Here is a 24,119-nt window from a genome sequence, read left to right on the forward strand (position 1 = left end):
TTTGCGAGATGCAACCCTACACAGTGTGTTTGTCTTGTCTTCAACTCCGAGTTACTGGTGAAAAGGGCCCTTACTACCGCCATTAAAAAGATATAAACGATAGTGTCGGAAAATTGTCATTGACATACAAATCCAAAACAAGTATTATCTTTATAAGTCCACTGCAGAGTTACTCATTTCCACAATAGAGCAATGGGACTTAATTGGATGACAGTGTTCAACTTATTTCACAAAGAACTTTTTCAGTGTTCTACACATTTAAAGACAGTTTATGCTACTGCCATGATATTGAAAAACTTTTTCAGGCTAAATTGGCATTTCCTGCAATCCTTGAGTGGAAGCTCTTCACCGACAGCTCATCTAGAAGTCTCACAGCTGTATTGTTGAGTAACGCAGACAAGTGTCCCTCCATTCTTCCGGTTTGCTCAGTTTATATGAAGGAAGAATATTAAAACATCAAAATCGTGATGAGTGCATTGAAGTAGGACCTCTACAATTGGGAGGTTGTTGGTGATTTCAAGATAGTGGCCTTAATAATGGCGCTTCAGGGTGGTTCTATCAAGTTTCAATGCTGTCTTTGTCTCTGGGATAGCAGAAACACAGCTTTTTACTACAAGAAGTGGAATTGGCCTCCAAGAACCAGCTATGAGATTGGATCTTATAATGTAAAACAACAACCTCTGGTGTCTGAAGTTTAACAGGCAGCTTGGACCTGTTTCATGCCTGTAGTTAACAGATTTTTGGGCAATCACAAGACAGAGAATTACAGGGTGCTTTTTGATCAACTCATAGATGCGTGTTTGAAAATGGGATGCAGGATGTCACTGAAACTACACGCACTACAGTGACTACATGCTCACCTTGATCAATTCAAAGATAAAAAGGGCGACTCCTCAGAGAAACAAGGTGAAAGAGTTGCTCAAGATATCAGGTTTTTGAGGAACGCTATATAAAGGCCAGTTGGCCTACAATGAAAGTATGATGGAGGACTAGGCCAACATATGAACCGTTTACGTGAAAGAAAACTGATATATCATCGCCAATCTAAAAAAAAAAACATTTCTTTGTAATTATGTTATAAGTTGTAAGTGCTTTACGTGATGACGTATAAGTTTGCTCAGTAATAATTTTGACCAAAGGCCTGTAGCAGGGTATTCAGGCCTTTAGGTCTTCTATCGTGTTTGTAGCCTAAATTAAAATCGCGTTCTATACATGTTTTTGTCTTGTTGATGTATTTAAAGAATCTCTGAAACAACGTTCATCGTCATTATTTTAGAATGACAACACAGACAACAATAAGTAATCTTAGACTTAATTTTTTATATTGATTTAAAAAGATATAGTGGTAGCCATTGCATTAAAAAGGCACAATTAGCCAGAAAATCCAATAAATGAATCTCATTAAGTCAAAACCGAAGTTTGAACTTTATGAATGCTCATTTTTGTTGATTTAGGCCATATTAAATCAGAAAATAATAGTTTTGACCCAAGGACAAATTTTGTGTTACATAGTGTAATGTGTTTGTCACGATTTCTTTCTATCTCTTACCAGGAAAGAGACTTGGAAAGGTTCAATGACGTAGTTTAATGGGATATTACCGAAAGGCAGTCAATTAAAATGTCGAATAGTTCTACTGTACTAGTGAAATGATAATGAAAATTCTTGAAGGACTTTAACGAACGGCTTCTCAAATAACTCTAATTTCGAACACAATTTATATCAACACCAATTCTCATCTACTTGTATTCAATTAATGCAACTCTCAATCAACAATAATCTCTGCACTTATTGTCAACTACTACAACAACAATCTACAACTCATAATAATCATTTACGTAATTACACTACTATTTATAGCAGGTTGTTTGGTCTAGTAACTTCGAGAAGGTTACGTAATGTTACATCATAAGAATTCATTGTTCTGTCAAGTTGCACTACACGTAAACAAGCAAGTTAAAGAAGATTCCAGATTTCACGTACTGTAGAATGTTCTAGAAATACGTCACATAATAAAGATTTTGCAATCAGAGGTCACCACAGGACAGTAACCGATAATAACATATCACATAGGAATTTCACCACCAAAAATAGTACGCTCGCTCAAGACAAAATGTAACCTGTCGTGAGGCTTCGCATATTGATTGTGACAGTGTTTAGGAATAAGAATACTTGGTTTGGAGATGATTTTGCAATAGGCTACCATGTTATGTAATATTTGCATTTTGTGTAGTTGCAATATATTAAAGTTGTACATTATATAATAACCTGCTTCTTTTCCCAAGTCATTCAAGATATTCAGTATTGTATAAGCGCAACGGTGCAATACTATTCAATATAATGAGCTACCTACATTTGACTTTGGATTTGATTTGCATAATCTTTGGTAAGTAAACTAATCATATTGAGATTGAAAAAAGTTAAAAACGGAAATCAACTACACTTGTCAAGAAAATTGTGTTTGTATCTTTTTTTTTTGTTTTGTTTAAAGGCTCGATATGTGAGAGTTGTTTTTTATATATTTTGAGGCCCCTGATTCTGAAAATGCACTTGTTTTTTCGACTTGGCTTTAGTTTTTTAGATACAGCAAAATCACTTTTTTTTCTCAGTTGTGAGTACCCATACACTAAACGTTGTGTCGTTAATTACACAATCACTGAATATCACATCATTGCAGAATTTGTAAGTTAAAGTTTAAAAAATAACAAATTGTTACCTACAACCACTGATGCCAGACGCTTTATAGATTTCTACCACAATGTCAAAATTCAGTATATTGTTTGTATGGTAATAATAGCACAAAAGCAGCTTAAAAAGCACACAAACTATGCAAAAAGCGATAAATACAAATACACTATTGGCAGCTTGTACTGTTCATAGAACCCCTTAAGCTGATTTCTCGCAATAGATTGCATTAGTGTAGCTCACAACAAAGTTCAGCTTCCCATACGTTTGTAGCCTGCAGGTGATAACTGAACTGGGCAGTGATTGCAATTAATAAGTTTTTTTTATTTCTGGTTTATGACCTTGTTGGTTGGTTGGTTTTGAATCTTTATCCTCGGATTGACAAAGCCTTGATTGGTTATTCCTAGTAGTTTCGCATACTTGTAGAGGCTTTTGACGCAGGGCCAGTTACCGAGATTAGCAGAGTGAAGTTTTCCGGTTGTTGAAGTGTTATTGGCGGGGTATTATTCTATTCACTTGGTGCCGCTGAATGGAGAGCAGTCCTGAAAGTGCGTTGCTCTAGCGCACACCCGAGAGTCGAACAGCGCCGAGTGATTGTGAGCCGGGCGCGTAACGACTGAGCTAACGGGGCGGACCTGCGTTGTAATGTGCTAAGAGCAGCGCATATCTGCGATGTATACAAAGCCACGTAGAAACCCACATTATAATATTATAATGTATCAAAATAAATGAGACTTTAATTATCGACTGCACTCAATCTGCGAAACACATTGAAGACAATTTGATTGATTTGATCTTTATCCTCGGACTGAGAAAGCTTCTGAGAAGTTAATCCTGGCTGTTTTGCATACTCGTCGATATTTGTTGAAGTGTTCTTATCGAGGAGTTATTCCATCCACTAGATGCTTCTGAATGGAGACCAATCCTAAAATGCGTTGCTCAAGCGCACACCCCGAAAGTCAAATCAGCGCCGATTGATCTTGAGTCGGTCGCGTAACCACTAAGCTAATGGCACGGACCCGTTAGTTTAGTGTTTACGTGCGGTTACGTATAGCTTTGTATTTCATGTATTAACTGTACGTAATATGTTTAAATTATTTTAGGAATTTGCTTTCAATGCGCAAATTCACAAAATTTTTCTTCCCTTGGAAGATGTGAAATCCTAAGTTTATCAAATGGAATTGCAAGTGTTTCTTTTTCGTCCACCATTGTCCCTTCTGCTGGGCTCCCATGGTCTTTTAATTGGGTTTGGGATCCTGATGGTAGAAATGCAAGTCTTGTTATTGCAAGGTTTTTTGTTTTTGATAGCACAGCGGTTATTCTGCGTTATTGTTTGTAGTCTTTCAATAATTGTTATTAAATGGCTCACAGCAGAAAAAATAGTCTTTAAGCTTTTTTGTTGCCAAGTATGTTGCTTCTCAACATTAGCCTATATACTTACTTTGTTTATTTTCTGCCTACCATAGTTTGTTGTAGAGTTGTTTATCTTTCATAAGAACTAGCATCTATCTTACGAAAGTTGTTGAGAATAAGTGAACATTTTTAGACAATGAATTATTGCAAAAAGAATTTAACAAATCTTAACTTTTCAAAATGAGTTTCAAAATTAAACAGGTTTATATTTTTATTAATGTTTGTATCGTTTTGAGATAATGCAGGTCTGTTTATGTTGTTGATATTGATATTGTATTGATATATCTGTAAAACTACAGAGAACTACACATATGATGGCCAATTAGTCATTTAGTTAATTGTACATAAAAAATCTACAAAGGTTTGAGAGGTTTGTCATTTAAAATGTTGAGGTTTGGTTGTTGTCGGCATTTGCTTTCAGATATTATATAACTTCCCTACGTTGTCATTGTAGCCTACCCAGAGCAACAAAACATGTTGATTACTGAAAATTTGTGTTTCAGACTGTAATTGCTTCAGTCACAGTTTTTCCAGGCAATGATTCAATGGTTATAGCTCCTGCATTCTTATTCCCATACGATTATGTCATAAGGTATGTTGTATGTTCTCATTAATAGTTGTGTAGAACTTTAGTTTTCTTTTTCTGCATTTTGTTTTTTCCTAGTATGTTTGTACAAAAACTACTACCATCATAATTCCTGGATCGGGAAAAAGCGTTATTCGTTGATCAGCATTAGCATTACTGAGCAGCAGTGATGGCTAGATCAGCATTACTGAACTGACGTGAACCTGTTGAAGAGCGGATGTTGGTTTTTGTTTCTCAAAGACACAACATTTTCCGTTCTGTCTGTTTGTAAAACAATTTCGTTGAAAAATGTCAATAAAGTTTTCGATGCGTGAGTCATGACATCCATCGGTTTCAAGTGGATTTGTTTGAAAGATTTTATGTTTGTTTTTATTAATTTATTCTCTTGATTTTCTGGAGTGCAAATACAAGAATGAATATCTTTTATATGTACTATCAAATAATTTTAACAACTATGTTTCTTGCAATGAAAGAAAAGCGAACACGATTGCGTAATGCGTATCCTCGGCTGCTTCTATAAAATAGAGAAAATTTTGAAAAAAAAATTGGAAACATGCTTAATTTATTAACAATAACTTTAAAGTTTTACAAATCACCCTCCAATCAAGCGATTAATGTTTCCGACAAAGATTGCATTTCAGGCTTGTCCTTAATTTCACGTGAAACTATATGCTCTATTGGTAAACTTTTAAGCTTTTTTAAATATTTTTTATTTTCCAACAGCAATAGTCCTGATCGCGAAGTTGCCTCACCGAATAGTTTCGTATCAAATCTGACTGTCTTCAATCTCTCAGACACCGTCAGTCTTATTGTTGGTGTTCCCGGTTCTGTGTCTGAAGAATGTGTGGTACCAAGTAGGTTAAAACATATCTTGTTTTCATGTTGTGCGTGAGATTGTATTGAATTAAGGGAGTAAGCTCATAACGTTGTTTATTTGTTTAACAGCAATTTCAGTTATTAACACAGGGGTTCTTAACCTTTTTTGTCTCGTTTACCCCTTGCCAAATGAAAAAAGTAAAATTTACCCCCACCGTTTTGGTGGCCCCTTGTGATGTCATCGTGTCCAGTCAACCATGCGAAGAAATGCAAAACATCCTTTTTTGTCTGGATTTACCTTGGCAAATATCAAAAACAAGCTGTTTATTTGCCGAAGACACGATTGTTCTTGACGGGGTCCTGTGAAAAATAATGTCTACTCAAATGACTTTTGTGCTTGCTTTCCACGAACAATTTGAGAGATTCTTGGAACAGTCGTTGAAAAAGCTACTCGCATGTCGTCTTTGGGAACTAAGCGAGATCGATGTTTTGTTTTAATAGTCAACAATGAAGAGAACCAGCTTCACACAGATAAGTAATTGGAAAAGGTATAATAACTTCAAATGCACGCTTAGTCAGCGTAGGAAACTCTTCGACTAATCTACACCAAAACTTGGAAAAGTCACCATTGCACGATAGGAATTTGGAACAAAGCGTTGTTGAACATTGAAGATCAATCAATTCATCTTTGCAAAGGTCATCGTCAGCAATACTTTCTAACTTGGCTTCGAAGGGAGGAGTTATCCAAAGAGCATACCGCGGTACTGTTAAAACTTTCACCTTCGAAGTAACCGTCAAAGTTCTTTTTTAAGGCGGCAAGGTGCTGGCATATTTCGACTTCGAGGTCAGAAATCTCGTTGCGACTTCTACTGACTTTCCAATCATCAAATGTTGGAAAATTTGAGTAAATATGAGTACTAAAAATTTCCTTTTTGAACTCTTGTACTTTACAGATCTAATTTTGTCTGAAAGCCCTGAGTTTTATCATGTACATCTATAATGGTAACACTTTTCCTTGCATTTGCATGTTGAGCTGGTTCAAACTTGAAAAAATGTCTGTTAAGTAAGCCAATGCACCAATAAATTTGTTGTCGCCAAAGTGCTTACTCAACGCGGATTTGCGTTCTTGAAGAAAAATCTCGATTTTACCATGTAGTTTGAAAACTCGAGACAAAACAAGACCACTATGGAGAGCCACCGAACCTCGGTGTGATTAAGGAGAACAGAGTGTTCTGATCCCATCTGATCACAAACCACTTTGAAAAGGCGATGATTAAGAGCACGTGCCCTGATAAAATTCACACATTCAAGCACATGCTTCAATACTGCTTTCAAATATTCTGGAAGGATTTTACTTGCCAGTGCATGTCGATGAAGGGCACAGTGAGTAGAAATGATGTTCGGTGCCCGTTTTTTTCACCAGAGTTGTAAAGCCAGACTTAGTACCGAGCACAGAAGGGGCACCTTCTGTACAAAGTAAACCCACATGATTCCAGGATATATTATTTTGTTAAAAGAAATTGTCCATTTTTTCCAGTATCCATTTTTTCCAAAAATGTAACACACATACGCTGCTGAAATGAAATTGGTACGGTAGTCTACTTGCGTGGAGATAAAAGAAAAAGATGAAAACTTACATTTAGCATAAATTTGAATCAATATCGAGTGCAACACTACCAGTCCTTCAATAACTCAAAAAATGAAGTTTGCTTTAATTTATGAGTCAGTAAATTTACCCCCTCGGTAGGTAAAATTTACCCCCAGGGGGTAAATTTACCCCCGGTTAAGAACCCCTGTATTAACAGTATGTTACTCCATGAAAAAGACGGTTTCAAATTCTTCACGAAAAAACATAATTCGATATAAAATAGGCGACTGACTCACAATGCCTCAACAATCGTTATGTTCTGACTTCTGAGTGAAACCAAAATTAAGCAGTGAAAACAACTAAGTAGCATAACATCAATAGATAGTAAAACTAAAAACAAATTGATTTTTATAAAATCTTAGTCAAATTGAAAGCCAATTAATCTGCAAATTCGATGTATTGAACCTGACAAATTCAAATAAAATTCAAATTCAATTCAAATAAAATTTGAGTTGGTTCTGCCCAGAACATAAAAACTAATCAAAAGCTTTCCCAACAGTTTTTCAACATAAAACGTTTCTTATTTAAAAAAAAAACTTCACCAACAGACAAAATATTTCATAATAATTTGCAAAACTGAAAACTTTTGTTTCTAAATAAAATTATTGCATAAATCTATCATCAAGTTACTAATGCAATGTTTTTAAGGCATGAGTTACAAAATCCCGGCAGTTGTGCGAAGCATTTTGGGTAATGAAATTTTATTTTTTACAATATTTGCTTTTAATATGACAGCAAATAAATCAGTAACAATTATTCTTGTGTTTATTAATTTAAATCGTTTTTGCAAATTTTCTTTGTGGCAATCATTGTTGCACAGATTGTTTTTAAAGAATTTGAAAAACATAAAAAAGACTTTGGAAAACACTACATTCAAATCTTGCAATGATATGAAATATTTCTCGATAGTTTTCATTGCCTCGATTTCTTCAACTTTTATCAACAGCATAAACTACTGAGTTCTTTACACATTGAATGATAACATTATTCCGCGTAATGTATTTAAGAACCAGATGTTGATAGCGTTTTTGGAGTTTATCGGCAGTTGTGAATAAGTCCAGTTATAATAATAAAATATGGTCGCAGTTCGTGCATGACCAGGCATCACGCCAAACTTCATAAAACAAATGAAACAAAAGTTAAAATAAGACAGAGAATTAGAACCAGGCGTTATGTTAAAGCTCAGATGTTTTGTTTATGTGAGACAGAGGACTGCCAAGTTTTAAAAACAATAAATCCTTCATTACAAGTGAAGCTGTTCTTTTTTCAAAGGCACACTTGTTGTTTGCGTTAGCGAGGGCAAGGTCTTCATGTATTGGCAAAAAATCACATTCAAAGTCAAAGTTCCTTTTTTTAATTGAAGCTACAAGTAGGCTGTAGGCTACTAGTGACGCTCCCCATGCAGTGAACAAAAATTTAAAACTTTGTGGTGTTTCTGTAGTTGAGTGTAATGAAGCCATTGTGGCGTTTCCTTCGGACACCTCTATCCTGGTCGTCTTTCCAACAACTCAAGCAGGATATTCTGCAAATTCTGAAACGACTTGTGGTAATGACACACTTAGCGGTAAGTATATTTGAGATCGACCTCATAGTTATTAGTTCCTGACGTAACTTATTACACTCAAGCATGGACTGGGGTCGGCACAAAATATGTAGGACAGTATATCAAACCATGCAACAGCTGCGCATAAAAACAACGTTAAAAAATTGCTTATCAAGAACAGGACAGAAAAGCAAACAAATTTTATAGCGTTGTCAGTAACAAAGTTATGATTGGTCTACTTAGACATTAATAAAAATTGATTAAGAAATTGGAACTGGTTTTATCTAGTGAAAATTTAGAAAAATAACGTTAAACAAAAATTAAGAAGTTGCATTACTTAAAATATTATACGCCTTTATGGTACTTATGATGCAATAAAGTATAACGCTGTATTTGTTATGTATACGAAACTAAAAAAACACCAGAACACAGTATATCCAGAACATCTGTGGTACGTGTAGCGACACTTTTGATAGAAATTCGCCCACACACAGCTGCAGTTAGTGCAGCAACATCCCAAGCATGATAGTAGTGGGGATGACCTGAAGACAATGTCTATACTTTTGCGTATAGGAGTTTGTTGCAGTAACAAAATAACTTGACACCGCCAAAATAAAAGGGAGAAGACCGGTCTGACGCGCAAAATTAAACCGTCAATAAAACGTAGAACTGATTGAAATCAAACTTGAAACTAATGTCCAAAACAAACTCTCTCGTAGGTACATATCGATAGTTTACATATTGAAACGTACTGACAACGCATTGCAACGCATTGGTTGCATACTGGAACATACCGATTATCTTGAAAACTTTTGAAACTACTTCATTACATTTTGACTACATATTGAAACTTCTTAAAACATTTACGAAACTTACATATTGAAACCAACATATTCTGTAACTTATCGAAACTTAAATATTAAGAATGCTAAATGCTGAACGTTCCAGCTTTAGAAATAGTTTTAGATAAAAAAAACAAATTGGAGACACTAATATCTATTGTACATTAGAACTAAAAACACTTTGGGTTGCATGCCGCAGACCTTAAAAATATATAAATTCCACGTTACTAAACGTTGCGTGACGTATTTTCCGGGTCCTCTTGATGATACATGCATCTTGCTTGATACACACATTAGAGTGCATCAGATCCCCATAATTATGCCAATTTGAATATTTTTTAACGGCAGAGATGTACGTTTACGCCGCAAACTTGCGGCGTAGACTTTTTGTTTACGCTAACGCTTGCGGCCAAATTTTTTTGGATAGTTGTCGCTTGAGGCTATGCTGTAAAGTTTTCGTGGCTTTTTAGCGCATAGCGTCAACGGATACTTTGTAATGTTTTTTTTTTCGCTACAACACGCCAATACCTTCCAGCGCTGCTGTTGAAAGAATGTTTTCAATGGGCAAAGACGTATTGAAACCAAAACGCAGCAAAATGTCAGATGAACACTTTCAGATGCTTTTGCTTCTTCGTGGAAATTCAAAATAAAACTTGTTTGTTTCGAGTGTTTTATACCGTCTGAATGTTTGGCACCTAGCAAACAAAATGAGTTTACGCTAGTGCATGCGCTGACGCTGACGCCGCTAACTTTTTTTACAAGTTACGTTGACGCATACGGCGTATGGTTGTTCGAACGTTTGCGCTTACGCTGACGGCGTCAATCTTTTTTGTACGCGCGTACTCACTGGTTAATGGCAGCATGATAAAAGGGTTTTATTTCATGATAGAACATCTTGTTAAAGTTTTAAAATAACCAAGGCAAAGCTATAAAACACATTGGTAAACGTGCTTTTATTTGCTTCCAGGTGGAACACCCTATGGGTCAAGGAACTGCCTTCTCAATGGAACATGGGGTGAAATTGCTTGGTTGTCATCTTGCATGGTAACTTTGCAGGTATTACCAAACGTTGATGAGATAGTCATGTCAACAATATTTCATCAATCATTATATAAATCGCTCTTGGCTTGTGCCGATTGAGCACTTCACTGAAGGCACCTTGCTATGCGTTGCGCAAAGTTCACTGCTTGCAGTTAGCACGCTTTGGCAAGGTTGGCGGTAGTGCCATTCTTTTGGAGCTTAAACCTCATTTTTCGTTTTTATTTTTCCAAAGCAACATTGCAGATATTATCACAAATTATATGAGGCTTTTTGAACGTTTGTTTCATTAACTAAAGACGAATTTACATTTTAATTACTTTATAGTAGCCTATGGAATTCCAATTATTATTATATTTATTTTCAAAATATTTAACTATTTGTTCGTTTCACATCATAAATTCAATTTTTTCATTTTCAATTTTTGTTAGACCATTACGTAGGCTGTGGTACGTCGCAATACATATTTTTTTGGAATCACAGGATCTTGAGAATATCACCATTACAACTCCTGAAGATCGTCTAGATGTTGCAAATGATTTACAAGTTCTTACATCTCAACCAGAAACCTTAAATGCTGAAAACGTGTCTTCTACTGTGTCTGCTCTGGAAACTGTCGTTAATACGTCGAATTTGGAGCAAGAGGTGGGCTACTTTTGTTTTCATGAAAGGTTGAAATTGTATTAGAAGTATTTTGAATATACATAGCGCTCAAAACAAGAGGCAACTTGTTACAACCACAGATAAATTAGATGGTACAAACTTGGTGCAAGAAGTATCATTGTTTTTAAGGAAGGTTTGGATGTAATCTCAGGAAACAGCATGAAAAGTATTATGAACATACTAGAAATTAAAAAAAGAAGTAAATGCATATAACCAGTTATAGATCAGATTGCAAGTACAGCCTTACGTTGTATTGCTATGCGTTACAAAACTTTTTTGAAATACAAACTTATTTTAATCATTTACTTACACTTTTTTTGTAAAGTCTTATTTTATGTTTATATTTTGTAATTTTGTGGTAATACCAAATTTATTTTGGGTATTTACTTATTGTTAGACAGCATCTTCTGTTGTGCAAACGGTTGGAAACTTGCTGAATGTATCAGAAGAAGAATTGCAGAAAAGCGATGAAACGAGCAAGTGAGTTGAAAATCGTTTGACATCTTGGTTTAACTTGCTGTGATCTAGTTTGACAAAAACATCTGTATTTTGTTGTGATTGAAAACTGTTTCTCAGCTTCTGTTTGCTTTCAGTAGAATATTTTTAGTAGTAATTTATTAACATGAAAAATATAAAGCAGCATCATCCATAATATTGTCAAGTAGGCTAATAGAGAAACATCCTTAGTTTCAATAAAACTTAAAGCAGGTCAAGAAATGGTGTACACTGTACACTTGTGGTGTGGATTATTTGAAGGTAACCAAGCAATACATTGTTTAGAATATTGGACATACTTGATGCCGTCGGTGAAAACGTGAACTTAGAGGATGAAGAAAATTATGAAGAAGTTGCAGCGACACTTGGATTTGCAGTTACGCAAATAAATTCAAAAAGTAAAAAAATAAAATAAACTACTTCTAAAATTATTCTGACTGGGAAACTATTCATGAAATGCGGCGTTAGTATTTTAAACATACGAACAAAGAGCCCAAAAGAACTGTGAAAGTTACAGATGAATAAAATGTTAAATGGATTTTGTAATCGAGCTTACGAGTTTAAAAATTCTAAATAGCTAATTAATTTTAGTTCTATGCTATGAAGACTTTCGTCTATGCCAGATAGAGACTGTTTCATCCATTCAATTATTGTCTCACGTTATAGCCTCCTCAAAGTTGTGCAACCATTTCCAGTTCATTGCTGTGCTGACGTGTAGGTTATTATTGCAGCTCAAATAAAAAACATTTTTTTATTTCACAAGGTAATATCAAAATAATACAAACCTAGATGGACTTCCGGCTTCAGTTAGTTGTTGAAAACACGGCTCACCTCTCCTAGAGTGTAATAAATTGGGTGGCCGAGAGAAAGGAACTGGTCACCATACCCTTTGTAGTGCCGAAAACTTGTGCAATCAGAGACTCATATTCTCATCATCGACACTTGGAATTAACTATGGGACCACTTTAACCTTACCTAATATCAAAAATAAAATGGTAGGATATAAGTTAACCCATTAAGGGCGTAATTAATATTTCGCAACTTGAGTTACTGTGGGAATTTAATTTGGATAATCCAGCATTTTTCCTCGCATTTTTACTGTGTATAGTATTCGACTATTCCGGAGAAATCAACATTGGATTACTGTTTTCAGATGTAATCGCATTATCGCTGGATTGTTTTTGTTAGACCGCAATTGTCATTAAAATGTTCCTCAATTTCTTCATAGCGCCGTTCAGAGAAAGGCCAATAGCATGAAGCAAAATTAAATGCGCCATAAAAAGCTGCGGTGTGGAACAACAATTGTGATCATCCGCACTTTAAGGTTAAAGCGACGTCATTTTCAAAACCAAGAGTTGGCCATGATATCTAAGTGGTTTTCAATATTGATTTATGCTTGCAGCTAAATTATTTACAACCAATTAGGTAATCTACTTATTAGATAAAGCAATCTTGCTCAAGATAAATTTATAAACCCATTTCAACAATACAAGTCTTTTGTAGGAGAGATCGGCGACCAGTGGGACGCTTTACCAATAGGACACTACCGATTTCTTGAACCATGGTGAACGTAAATAACTGAAATTTTTGCCTGTGAGACAAAGATATTGGTCAATGTCGTTTGTAGCGGACGCGTCGGTTAGTGCGCGCGCTCATATGCTGCCGTCCGTGCTGACGGCGACATTCCTGGGCAGAACAAGATTGGGGCTGGCAAGGAATGACCAGGACACGTCAGAGCACTCGGGCGCCACATCGTTTGACCTAATTTGATGACAAAATTTTTTTAGTTCAAGCATGACATCATAAACAGTTTTTTTCACTTTGTGAAGTAAACATGAGTGGTCGGATTTCCTTTGTTGTTTTTGATTTAACAGTAACTTTGTATCAAATAGTTTTTAGATGCAAAGAAACACACGAAAAACTGACACCTGTCAAAAGATACTTCATTTCTTGAATAGTTTTTAGATTAAGTCAATCTTTGTAACTTGCTCTATTATTTACCAAAAACTACAAAGTTAATTTTTTTCAAGTTTTTTTCCGAGAAGCAAAAGTATAGTTTCTAGCACTAGTCGCAACGTTCATTTGATGAAATCGAAAGTAAAAGTGACAATAAACAGGATGGTTCATTGCTTCACTGACGTTTCGTGCACAATGACAATGCGCATCCTCAGAGCGAATAACATACAAAATAAAATTTCACAGGTTATATACTGCAGTGCGATTGAAAGCAAGAAGAAATAAAACACACAATATTTTAAAGATTGGTCAATGAGGCGTGAAACGTGGAAAGTAACCTCTCACACATCATTGACCAATCTTTAAAATATTGTGTGTTTTATTTTTATTTTGTATGTTATTCGCTATGAGGATGCGCATTGTCATAATGAGCGAAACGTCTGTGAAGCAATAAACCATCCTATTTATTGTTGCTTTTACTTTAAGTTTCATCAGATGAACGTTGCAACTAGTGCTAGAAACGATAATTGTCCTGATGAACATCCAAACTTTTCAGTATTCAGGCAAAAATATGTCGAATGGGATTCAGGACATTTTGTTCAAGGACTTGCGGGACAGTATAAACATATACATGTACTACGACATATATAACACAATACGATGGTGTTAACAAATTCTTATTTTTTCAAGTCATTGGAAATTTAATTTTAAACAAACCCATTGTGTATTCCATTTTGTTTTCAGTAGTGTTTGTTTTGTGATTTTGAGAGATTTGTTGAGTCAATTCGTTAAAATAATTTATTTCAACGTTTATTTGATGTAACGTGTCGCAACAATGCCTTGAAATACAAAAATGCATGCATGAAAGCAATGGAAAATCTCTGTTGTTTATTTGCAACTAGTTCCTTGTTGCACTAAATGCATTTTTGAAGTGTCCCACTGCTCCATTAGGTTAGGCACCAGTAGGACACTTTATTGCGACAATTAAAACTTGAAAATAAACAACAAAACATCAAATTTTCTGTTGAAATGTGTTGAACATGTGAGCAAAAGGTGAAACTTTAGGAAAAATGTGGTTTGATGCACATTGTTTATAAATTATTTGACCTTTTGAGAAAAATCTATTTTGTCGCACTGGTCCCTGATCTTCCCTGTAAGAAAGAGGCATTAGAAGCGCACACCAGTAGATTATCGCAAACAATAGACAACAAAACACTGATGAAGCTAGTCCCAGCCTAAATGTGTAGACTATCATCAAGCAAACAGCAGTGTAGCCTACTACTTACCACATCGCTATGTCTATAATTACGCATGAATCTATTATTTTAGTTAAACAAATATAAAGGAAATTCTGTACGTCTCGTCTTTTTCAATTTTTTGTTTCTTGTGGCAGGTTTTCTTCAGTAATTAGTCGGTACAGCTTACATACACCTGTTGTTTTTAATGTTGCAGATATACAGCAACCGGGAATAAGCTACGTATTCAATGCTCTGCCAATACCAAGTGATCTTGGCTTTCGAGAAGATCAACTAAATATTTTGAAAATGAAGCCCACAAAAGGAAAGTTTACATCGTCTGTATATGTACCAGATGAGGCTATCAACAAAAGTCCAGGTATTGAGTCTGCCCTGACAAAACATATCCCTGAGCACTAAGTTTCTTCACTACTACGATAGTTATAGCAATATAGGCTAGCTCCCTCACACTTTTGCAAGTTGCAGTATTGACATCTATTTTTATTCTAAATCGTATTAAAATTGTGCTTTATGCTTGTATCCTTTAAATTCAAAACCAATTTAAACCAAAAAAAGGACATTTTATAAAACTTTTCGGTGCTTAGCATTTGATCGTTTGTAGTTAAATTGAGAACAAGATGTGTTTTTTATTAAAGTGCCCTGACAGGTTGGATCCAAGTATAGTACCTTTTTAAGCATTTTCTAGCGCAGAATTATGCTTAGCGAACTTTTCAATCGTAACCTCGTAGCTCGACTGGTTAGGGCGTAACTTATATCAAACGACTGCTCCGCAGCGCCACTACGGGCGAAACTCCATCTTTCACTGCTCTGGGACGACTTTGGTGGTGTTACGTCATCCTAAGTGGGCGTCTTTAGCGACAGATGAAACAAATGCTTTCTAGATGTAATTGATGGATCACAGTTTGGTCGGAGTTGGTACAAGGGGTTGATTTTTTCAAAGATTTATTGTTTTTGCAGTTTATTAAAACTGTACTGGATACGTTCTTACAAAACCTAAAATATACTTGAAGGGAAAAATGAAGAAATTGTACGAATCATCATTCATATTCATTATTCATAAATAGATAAAAGTTCTCTCTCTTTCATAATGTGCCTTCAGTTGGCCATTGAAATCCGGTGTAACAGCCATCTGGACTTGGAAAATTGTTTCGGATTCGCCAAACAATGCATGACGGCAGCACACCGATTGTTGCTTCCGAGAGCATCACCTTGTAGTATCCACTCCAATACATGCCTGTAGGCAACTAACGAATACTGCCTGCAAGGAAATAAAATCACTTCTTTTAGTGTGCATTCTTTAGCGTTTAGGATATTTTTAGCCTAATGTATCATCCTTACTCGTTTGATAGGTCTCCGTTTTCTCCTTTCGGTTTATTGTTTTTTCTTCAGTTCTTCCTGCTCCTCGTAAAAAAAGTCCTCAGAACTGCAGGATGTAAGTGTGCCTCAAAATCGGTCAAATTTGTAACTCAACTAGGTGCGTCTTTCTTCAAAAGTCCTTTCGTCTGTGGCACTTCATTGAAACATACACATTCATTGGGCTGGGGCATGCAGTAGACTCGCACTTGTGTCAAACGCACCACCTAGAGCAGCGTTTCTCAACTTGGGGGTCGCGACCCCAAAGGGGTCTCAAAGGTCATTTTATGGGGTCGCAAAGACATCAATAAAAGATTTTGGAAATTGCAAAATTTCGTATAAATGAAAAATCTTTGTAGCAATCACTTTAGTATACAGTAATGTCGTAGCAAATGACTAATTCGTTGCACTGTTACGAAAGAGAACGCAGCGTAGCTCGGTTGTAGGATAATATATCATCGTTTGTTCAAGTAGAACGATATTTCTCTGAGCTCAAAGAAAGAGATGACGCATTTGTACGAAATCCGTACTCTACTGTTTTGGATGTTGCTGATATTCCAGATGAATTGCAAGACTAATTTTATGATCTTCAAAATGATTCTTCCGCATCTCAACCTGATAGCGATAATAAGTTCACTTTTTCATTTCGGTAATTCTTATTTTGCACATACTGTAGACCAACAGAGCCCCACACAATCACGTTTTGCAGTAGACGTACTATATACATTACCAAGTCACCACAGAGAAAGAATGTATCCTTTTTCACTTATGGTGACGTCACAGCGGTGTTGCCGTTTTCATTTTCGCAATGGAATGAGTGCCAGATTCGCGGAAATTCAACGAAAGTTTGCAAGCGTGTAACTTAGTAGCCTGTTGGTATTTTTTACGATTTAATGGTCAGGGAAGTTTGTTAGTGTCATCTATTTGGTATCTTAGGTGAATTTAGCGAATTTATTTGCCTGTCAGAGGCACTTTAAGTAAAAGGCTAATTTTACAAATTAATTTTTGGCAGAAGTTGTTTATTGAATGTTTGGTTTATTTCGACTTTGTATCCTTCAAAATTGCTTCAAAATATCAAACAAAATTTGGCGTTTTCAATATAAGTCGCGTGTGGATTATAATTTTTTGAGTTTTGCAAAATAATAAATTTTCCAGTTGAAATTTAAAGTCTAGTTTGACGTTAGCACATTTCAAACAAACTGGTAAGCGAATACTGTAGCAACCACACATGCACATTATCTTTTATGTTTTCAACAGAAAGTCGGATTAGTTTTTATGCGTTTCTTGATGATTCTCTTTTCAATTCGAGCATCCAACAATCGGAAAGAAGAATTGTCAATTCAGAAATTATTCTGGCAGCAACAGTTGTTGGAAATAATGACGTGAAAAATCTTCAATATCCAATAGAGCTCTATTTCTCATTTAACAAAAAAGTAAATAGCGATTTAAATATAATTGATTTATTGTCAGTCGTAGAGTAAAGATAGCTACCCACAATGAAAAAAATATTTTTTCGTTTTCACAACCTAGAGTACAATTGCATAAATTCAGTTGATTACATTTGTAAAAGGTAATTTATTCCATAGATGGTGCAGCGAAAAACTATATTGTGATACGTTCAGGTGTTTCCTATTCAAATCTTTATTTAAATTGTTGTTCAAATGCACAAGACAAAACGTCTTAATTTTATTAAAATCTACATAATCCTCTACAAATTTTGACAGCTAATGTGATGTAAAACAACCGTTTCACAGAAGGATATACAGCATTTTTAAATTAAACCCATGTAAATACTTTTAGGATGACGCTGAACTAGAAGCTGCCAATACAGAATGTGTGTTTTGGGATGAAGCAACTCAGATGTGGACAAATGAAGGAGGCAAAACAATCTCTTCAGATTTAGGAGTGTATTGTATTTTTAACCATCTCACAAACTTTGCAACACTATTTGTAAGTTTAGATTGGGTTTTTAACCTTTTCAAGAAGGAATTTTTTTCAAACATGTGCGCGGCAGTAGCATAAAAATTGTGAAATGCATGACTGGTACACTAAAGCTAGCTGTCTGTAAAAGTTTTTTGTAATTACTCTGTGATAATGTGATGGACATGTATGTTCCATTATACTTTTCTGTCACCATATAGTAGGACATACTGTATGTGTCCCATTTGACTTTTTGTCACAGTCGAGTAGGATATATGTGCCCTACTAACCATAAAGTAATTAGCTGCTCCCTGTAAAAAAGCAACCAGCACACAATTAAATTGAATTTTACTCTGTAGCCACTCATATGTGATCAACTCAGTTAAAACTACAAAAATGCAAACCGTTTCGGATAGTAAGGGAACTGGTTTCACCAAGATAGAAAAGTGTCAGGCTGGCTAACAGAAATGCAGTATGTAAATCTTATAAAAACAAGAACAATTCAGTCTACAGTAAACAATTATTTCCTGTGCTACGTGCAACAGCACATTACTATTGTTCTACTTCTAACTTTCTCCGACATGTGATTCTCGGCAGTCGAGTGTAGCAAGAAGTCAGAGATAGACACGATTCTTGCTACACTCGATTGCCAAGAAACACATGATTTTGGGAAAAGTCTTAATGGCTATTGTGAAGGCTACACCGCTATGGATAGCGAAACACAATGCTCGCTGTCATATAGTGAGTAGTCAGGTAGTGCTGACGCCAGGAAGATCTCACCCTCTAACATACCCCAATATGCCATCACAAGCCATACACGGCTGACAAAAATTTACCATAACTTTGCTATTTTCTCAATTTAATAATGTTTGAAACTGTGTGTGTATATGTATATATGTCATCATTGTTGACAAAAACATGCAATTACATGCATCAGAAGTGGTGACACTCCATTTCTGAAACACTAGTATTTATTTCTTGAGTGAATCGCTCTTCAGTCATATTATAAAATTCAGAGATTGGTGAGCATTTTAAAGATGTTGAAGTAAAAGAGCAGTCAATCATGAATAGACCTAACTGATTTAAACGATTAGTGCTTATCTTTTTTCCAAAGTCAAATCCACGTTTTTTTTGTAGCCATGTTTTTTGAAAATTGACGGAGTGAGTTTTTATAAACTTTGTTTATGGTCTTTCCATGTTGTTTCAAATGAGTTAAAATAATGTAGGCTGACTTATAAGTTAGAATAAATGACGTATTTATTCCTCAGACTCCTTGTGACACTAATATTGCTCCACTGAATTGGATAACTGTGATTGGTTCTTCGATATCAAGTGCTTGCTTGGTCTTTACTTTAATTATATTCGCGTTCGTAAGGTACGAAATCGTCTGAGAGGCCGACAATTAACTTATCATGTCATTGGTATCTTAATATAGGCTGATTTAGCTCCGATAACCTGCAGTGAAATTTCATTTTATTGAAAACTTGTTCATGAAAATATTATATAATATTGTAAAGTATTATTTAAAGTTACAGTGAATATATTTGCATCACATAATGATATAAAAGAGAGAATCTCTATTGAAGCGCTCACCCTTCCACAACCTGTTTCACCATCAAGTTGGCTGCCATCAAATAAGTCAAAACCGAATATAAATTATAGCATGAGAATCGCCTTGTCATTCTACTTAAAAGTGAAACGAGCTGTAAAGGAGTCTTAGGTGTCTATTATGGTAATTAATTATCCATCATTAAGCTGCACATTCAGCTGAGGAGCGTTGTATAAAAACAAGCATTATTATTATTATTGAAGAAACTTATGTCGTTCTCTAATTTGTTTTTACTATCCGTTATTTAAGTTTTGCAAATATATGCATTTCCATCTTTTGGTTTGTTTATTCGTTAATTTCATATTACATAATGCAGGCTACTGCAGTTTTTATTTTCTGTGTATTATTGTTAAATCAATCGTATTAAGAATGCTCCTGATGACCTAATTGTTTAGGTCATCATCAACTGGAACAAAATTCCGATCCTCATTCTTGCTGGCCAATCTATGCTTGGCGTTGCTTTGCCTCAATCTTCTTCTTATTTTTAGTCAGCAGGGATATGTCACATCCTCTAACAAAGGCTGCATTGCAGTGGCTGTGCTGCTGCATTTCTTTTTTCGCAGTGCAATGGCCTGGATGACAAATGAAGCTTTCATTATTTACATGACAATGGTTCATGTAAGTTTGTTTGTATTTAAAAAATGGATCTATTAGCAAACATTAAGGTTTTACTTCAGAAATGGGTCATAGTAAACAATCGTGGCAATTCTTGCAGAATAGCAGTAGGCTGCGTCGGTAACAATGTCCAATAAAAAGTGTAAGTGAAACACCATTACTTAAGGAGAAATTTGGCTAATAAAATTATGCCAGTGAAATAAAACTACGATTTTCCTAATGTTTCAGTTGTCAGTTTCATGATTTCGTTTTATGACTGTGAACTAACTTTTAACAAAACAACATATTTTGAAACTATTTAACATGTCAACTAGTCACAAATAACTGAATGTTTGTTGACACTATTTCCAGGTGATATACACTAAAGCTAACGTGACTGATCGAATGGTGGTAACCATCTCAAGCCTGTGGGGTTGGTTAATGCCAGCTGTGTTTGTTTCCATAGTGGTTGGAGTGGATGTTGATAATTACGTTGTAGAAGGCGACCAGTACGTATCTCACTCTTATATCTAAAATTCTAGAATGGGCATTAACAGAATCAGACAAACCAAATAACCTATCTCTGTGACATCTAATACATTTTCTTATGTAAAAAAAGCAATGTTTAAAAGCGTTGCTTTGAGGTTTTAACAGAAAGTTCAGACGGTCAGAATAAGTCCCTCGCTTCCCTGGTAGATATTTTCCATGTAAGTATGGTGTGCCTGCTGAGTGTTTGAGTGTGTGGACGACTCCCGGAGCGGACGCACTAATGATGACACAGGGAACAAATCCATTTCATATGGAAAATTGTAAACCTGCAAGAGGTAATGGTATCAATCTTGAGCTATTAGAGTTGCGCAAAAACAAGAAAAAAATAAATTAGAAATGCTGCTTTGAGGCTTGGCAGAAAGTTCTGTTTGTGTGTGCAATTAAGTGCAGATGTGGGCCATTTACAGTAATTAAGACGTTTTTCTTTCCGAACCACCCATAGTGTAGAGGGACTTGTCTACAATTATGATGACGCAGGCATTGGCCAAATGACGGTGACCTACTGGTATGGTAAGCAATAATGTTAGAAAAGTATGAAATACTGCAAATTTTTAACAATGAACTATAAAGTATCGGTGGGAAATATATCAGCAACGTCAAAATAATTTTGTATCTTTTCATACCAGTCAAAGTAAAACAATTTGACAAGAAATCATATTAACTCTGATAAACTGCAATTGCTATGATTAATAACAAATATACAATGCAAGAAAAATGTTGAATTTAAGATAGAACCTTTAAATGCAACATATAGTGCAGTATATCGGATGAGTAGAAAACACAGTAGCAATTGCACGAAGCAGACTTGGTATCCTGAGATTTTTTGATTGAATCTTTATTCTCGGACGGGAAAGCTCCTTGCAGAGCTCAATCCTGGCAGTTTCACATACTTGCAGAGGCTTTGAATCACTGACGCAGGCCTGTCACTGAGGTTGACAGAGTGAAGTTTCCGATTGTTGAAGTGTTGTTGCTGGGGAATTATTTCATACAATAGATGCCGATGAATGGAGAGCAGTCCTGAAATGCGTTGCTCAAGCGCACAATCGGAGACTCAAACCAGCGCCGTTTGATCTTGAAGCTTCTTCGTTTCAGAAGTCAAGCGCTAACCAACTATTACTTAAACTATTAAGTAATTATTACTTATTACCAAGCTCGAATTTCACGCAAAACAAACATCAAATGTCTATAATGTTTAAACTTACAGCTTACAACTTTATAACATTTCAAGGCAAGCTTGCCAGCAGAAGGAAAAATCAACGATATTAAAGATTCAAATACAAACCTCTAACAAACATCAGGAAATATAAAATATTATTTTTGTGGTGAATTTGCGCTGTTGACAGATCATACCGTTTCAGATACAAAATATAGATTTGTTGTTGAAATGTTTGATTTGTTGAAATATTATAGTATACTCACAATACCACTGATAATACAATTATAATAAATATTTTTAAGGTGTTGGATATCTTTGGATTTGATTGAATACTTAGTTGTTTTACCATGCGCCATCTTGTTGGGTTTCAACCTTATTCTCTATGTCATAACAACATATAAAGTGACTTGTGGTCGAAAAGTTGTCAACGAGGTAAGATTAATCCTTAGTTAAGCACTTTTTAAATATTATATAAAAGCCCTTAACGCCCTTAACGACACCACACGCATAATCACTGGATACCTGCGTCCAACTCTCACAGGCTTAGGCCTATTACCAATGCTCTCAGGCATCGCCCTACCAGAACTACTCAGAGAGAAATGCACCATAAGGCTCGCATTAAAGGCAGAGGTTAATGATCGCCATCTTCTCCACAGTGTAGTCCTTGACGCGCAACAGCTCATACGTCAACGCCTATTTTCCAGGCGCACTTTTTCTCGACACATTGTGGTACTTCATGAAGATCACTTCGACCTTATGAAGTCATGGAGAGACTGCTGGAAAACCATCTCACAGCCCAAGCAGTTTCAAGTCACACCAGACACTACGGTACCACCTGGCTCAGACTTGCCAAGAAAAGAATAGGTGATTTTGAATCGCCTCCGACTGGTATTGGTCGCTTCAAGCACAATATGTTTACTTGGGTTTGTGTGACTCACCAGCCAGTGATTGAGGCAAACCTCAAATAGCACAGCACATCATGAATCATTGTCCAATGTTTCGACCTTCACTCTCTCTCTCGTTTGACTTGTAGTAGCTTAGATTGGCAATGCCTCCTCGTGCAGCCAAGATACGGTAGTTGGGTCCAGTTGTCGAATACCAGTGATTCCACTTGGGGGCCGTAAGATGGAACATTCGTGGAGTATGTGTTGCATTGTTATTCTACCGCTCCACAGACACATATCGGCGAATTATGCAACCCCCACCTAAACAGATTAGCTCCAGTTTAGCCAACGTCACATCTGATTCTGTTTAATGTGACCCATGCCTTTCTTGAGAGGTCTGCTCCAGGAGGGATGGATAGTGCTGGTATAACTAAAAACTGGGGAAGGATATGTGGCAGCTCGTTCCATTCCTGGGCCCATGTTTCCATGCATCTAAAGTTCTTATCCACAAGTTGTGTAGCATATCGATTGAATGAGCGCCTTGATGATAGGCGTTGAGGTCTGACTGGTCCATTTGTTTGGGAGTGACTGTGGAAATGGTGTTGAGGATCGAGTCTCGCATGCAAAGCCAGTTTGTGAGAGGCTTCTTCCCTACGGACATGAGCAGGAGCAATGCCAGCCAAAGTTGGCAGATGAGCAGTAGGTGTGGGGCGGAGACAGCCAGTGATGATGCGCAAGGTGTCGTTAATGCATACATCCATCTTTTTTGTGTGTCTGCTGCGATTCCACACAGCTGAGGCATATTCGGCTGAGCTGTAGACCAAGGCTAGTGCACTTGTAGGCAAGGTTGATGCCCTTGCTCCCCATCCTGTTCCTGCTAGGCTTCTCAAGAGGTTATTTCGCGAGGTAACCTTGGCACGGAGTGACTCGATGTGTGGTCTGTAGGTCAACTGCCGGTCAAGTTTTACTCCAAGGTAAGTTGGGTTTGCAGTATATAATAAAGGATTTCCTTTTAGCGAGACAGACAGTTGACGCTGAAATTCCCGGTTATTTAGATGGAAAGCAGAGATTGTTGTTTTTGACGCATTCAGTTTGAGCCTCCACTTGTCCAGATA

At 36.1% G+C, this 24,119-nt stretch overlaps 1 protein-coding gene across 1 annotated transcript in view; it reads left to right on the forward strand.

The window, feature by feature from the left end:
* The first annotated feature begins 536 nt into the window (after window positions 1-536).
* The window catches only part of LOC145770233 (uncharacterized), a 33,065-nt gene continuing 9,482 nt past the window's right edge, over window positions 537-24,119 (forward strand). Inside the window, exons 1-13 of the mRNA XM_082581829.1 lie at window positions 537-665; window positions 4,600-4,688; window positions 5,406-5,536; window positions 8,588-8,710; window positions 10,499-10,587; window positions 11,053-11,214; window positions 11,630-11,712; window positions 12,013-12,103; window positions 18,093-18,242; window positions 19,481-19,587; window positions 20,217-20,439; window positions 20,788-20,924; window positions 22,423-22,552. Of these exons, the coding sequence (XP_082437955.1) occupies window positions 537-665; window positions 4,600-4,688; window positions 5,406-5,536; window positions 8,588-8,710; window positions 10,499-10,587; window positions 11,053-11,214; window positions 11,630-11,712; window positions 12,013-12,103; window positions 18,093-18,242; window positions 19,481-19,587; window positions 20,217-20,439; window positions 20,788-20,924; window positions 22,423-22,552 (1,644 nt within the window). The remainder of the gene's footprint in view (window positions 666-4,599; window positions 4,689-5,405; window positions 5,537-8,587; window positions 8,711-10,498; window positions 10,588-11,052; window positions 11,215-11,629; window positions 11,713-12,012; window positions 12,104-18,092; window positions 18,243-19,480; window positions 19,588-20,216; window positions 20,440-20,787; window positions 20,925-22,422; window positions 22,553-24,119) is intronic.

The sequence above is a fragment of the Aplidium turbinatum genome, chromosome 5 (genome assembly GCF_918807975.1).
Source record: "Aplidium turbinatum chromosome 5, kaAplTurb1.1, whole genome shotgun sequence".
NCBI classification, from domain to species: Eukaryota; Metazoa; Chordata; class Ascidiacea; order Aplousobranchia; family Polyclinidae; genus Aplidium; species Aplidium turbinatum.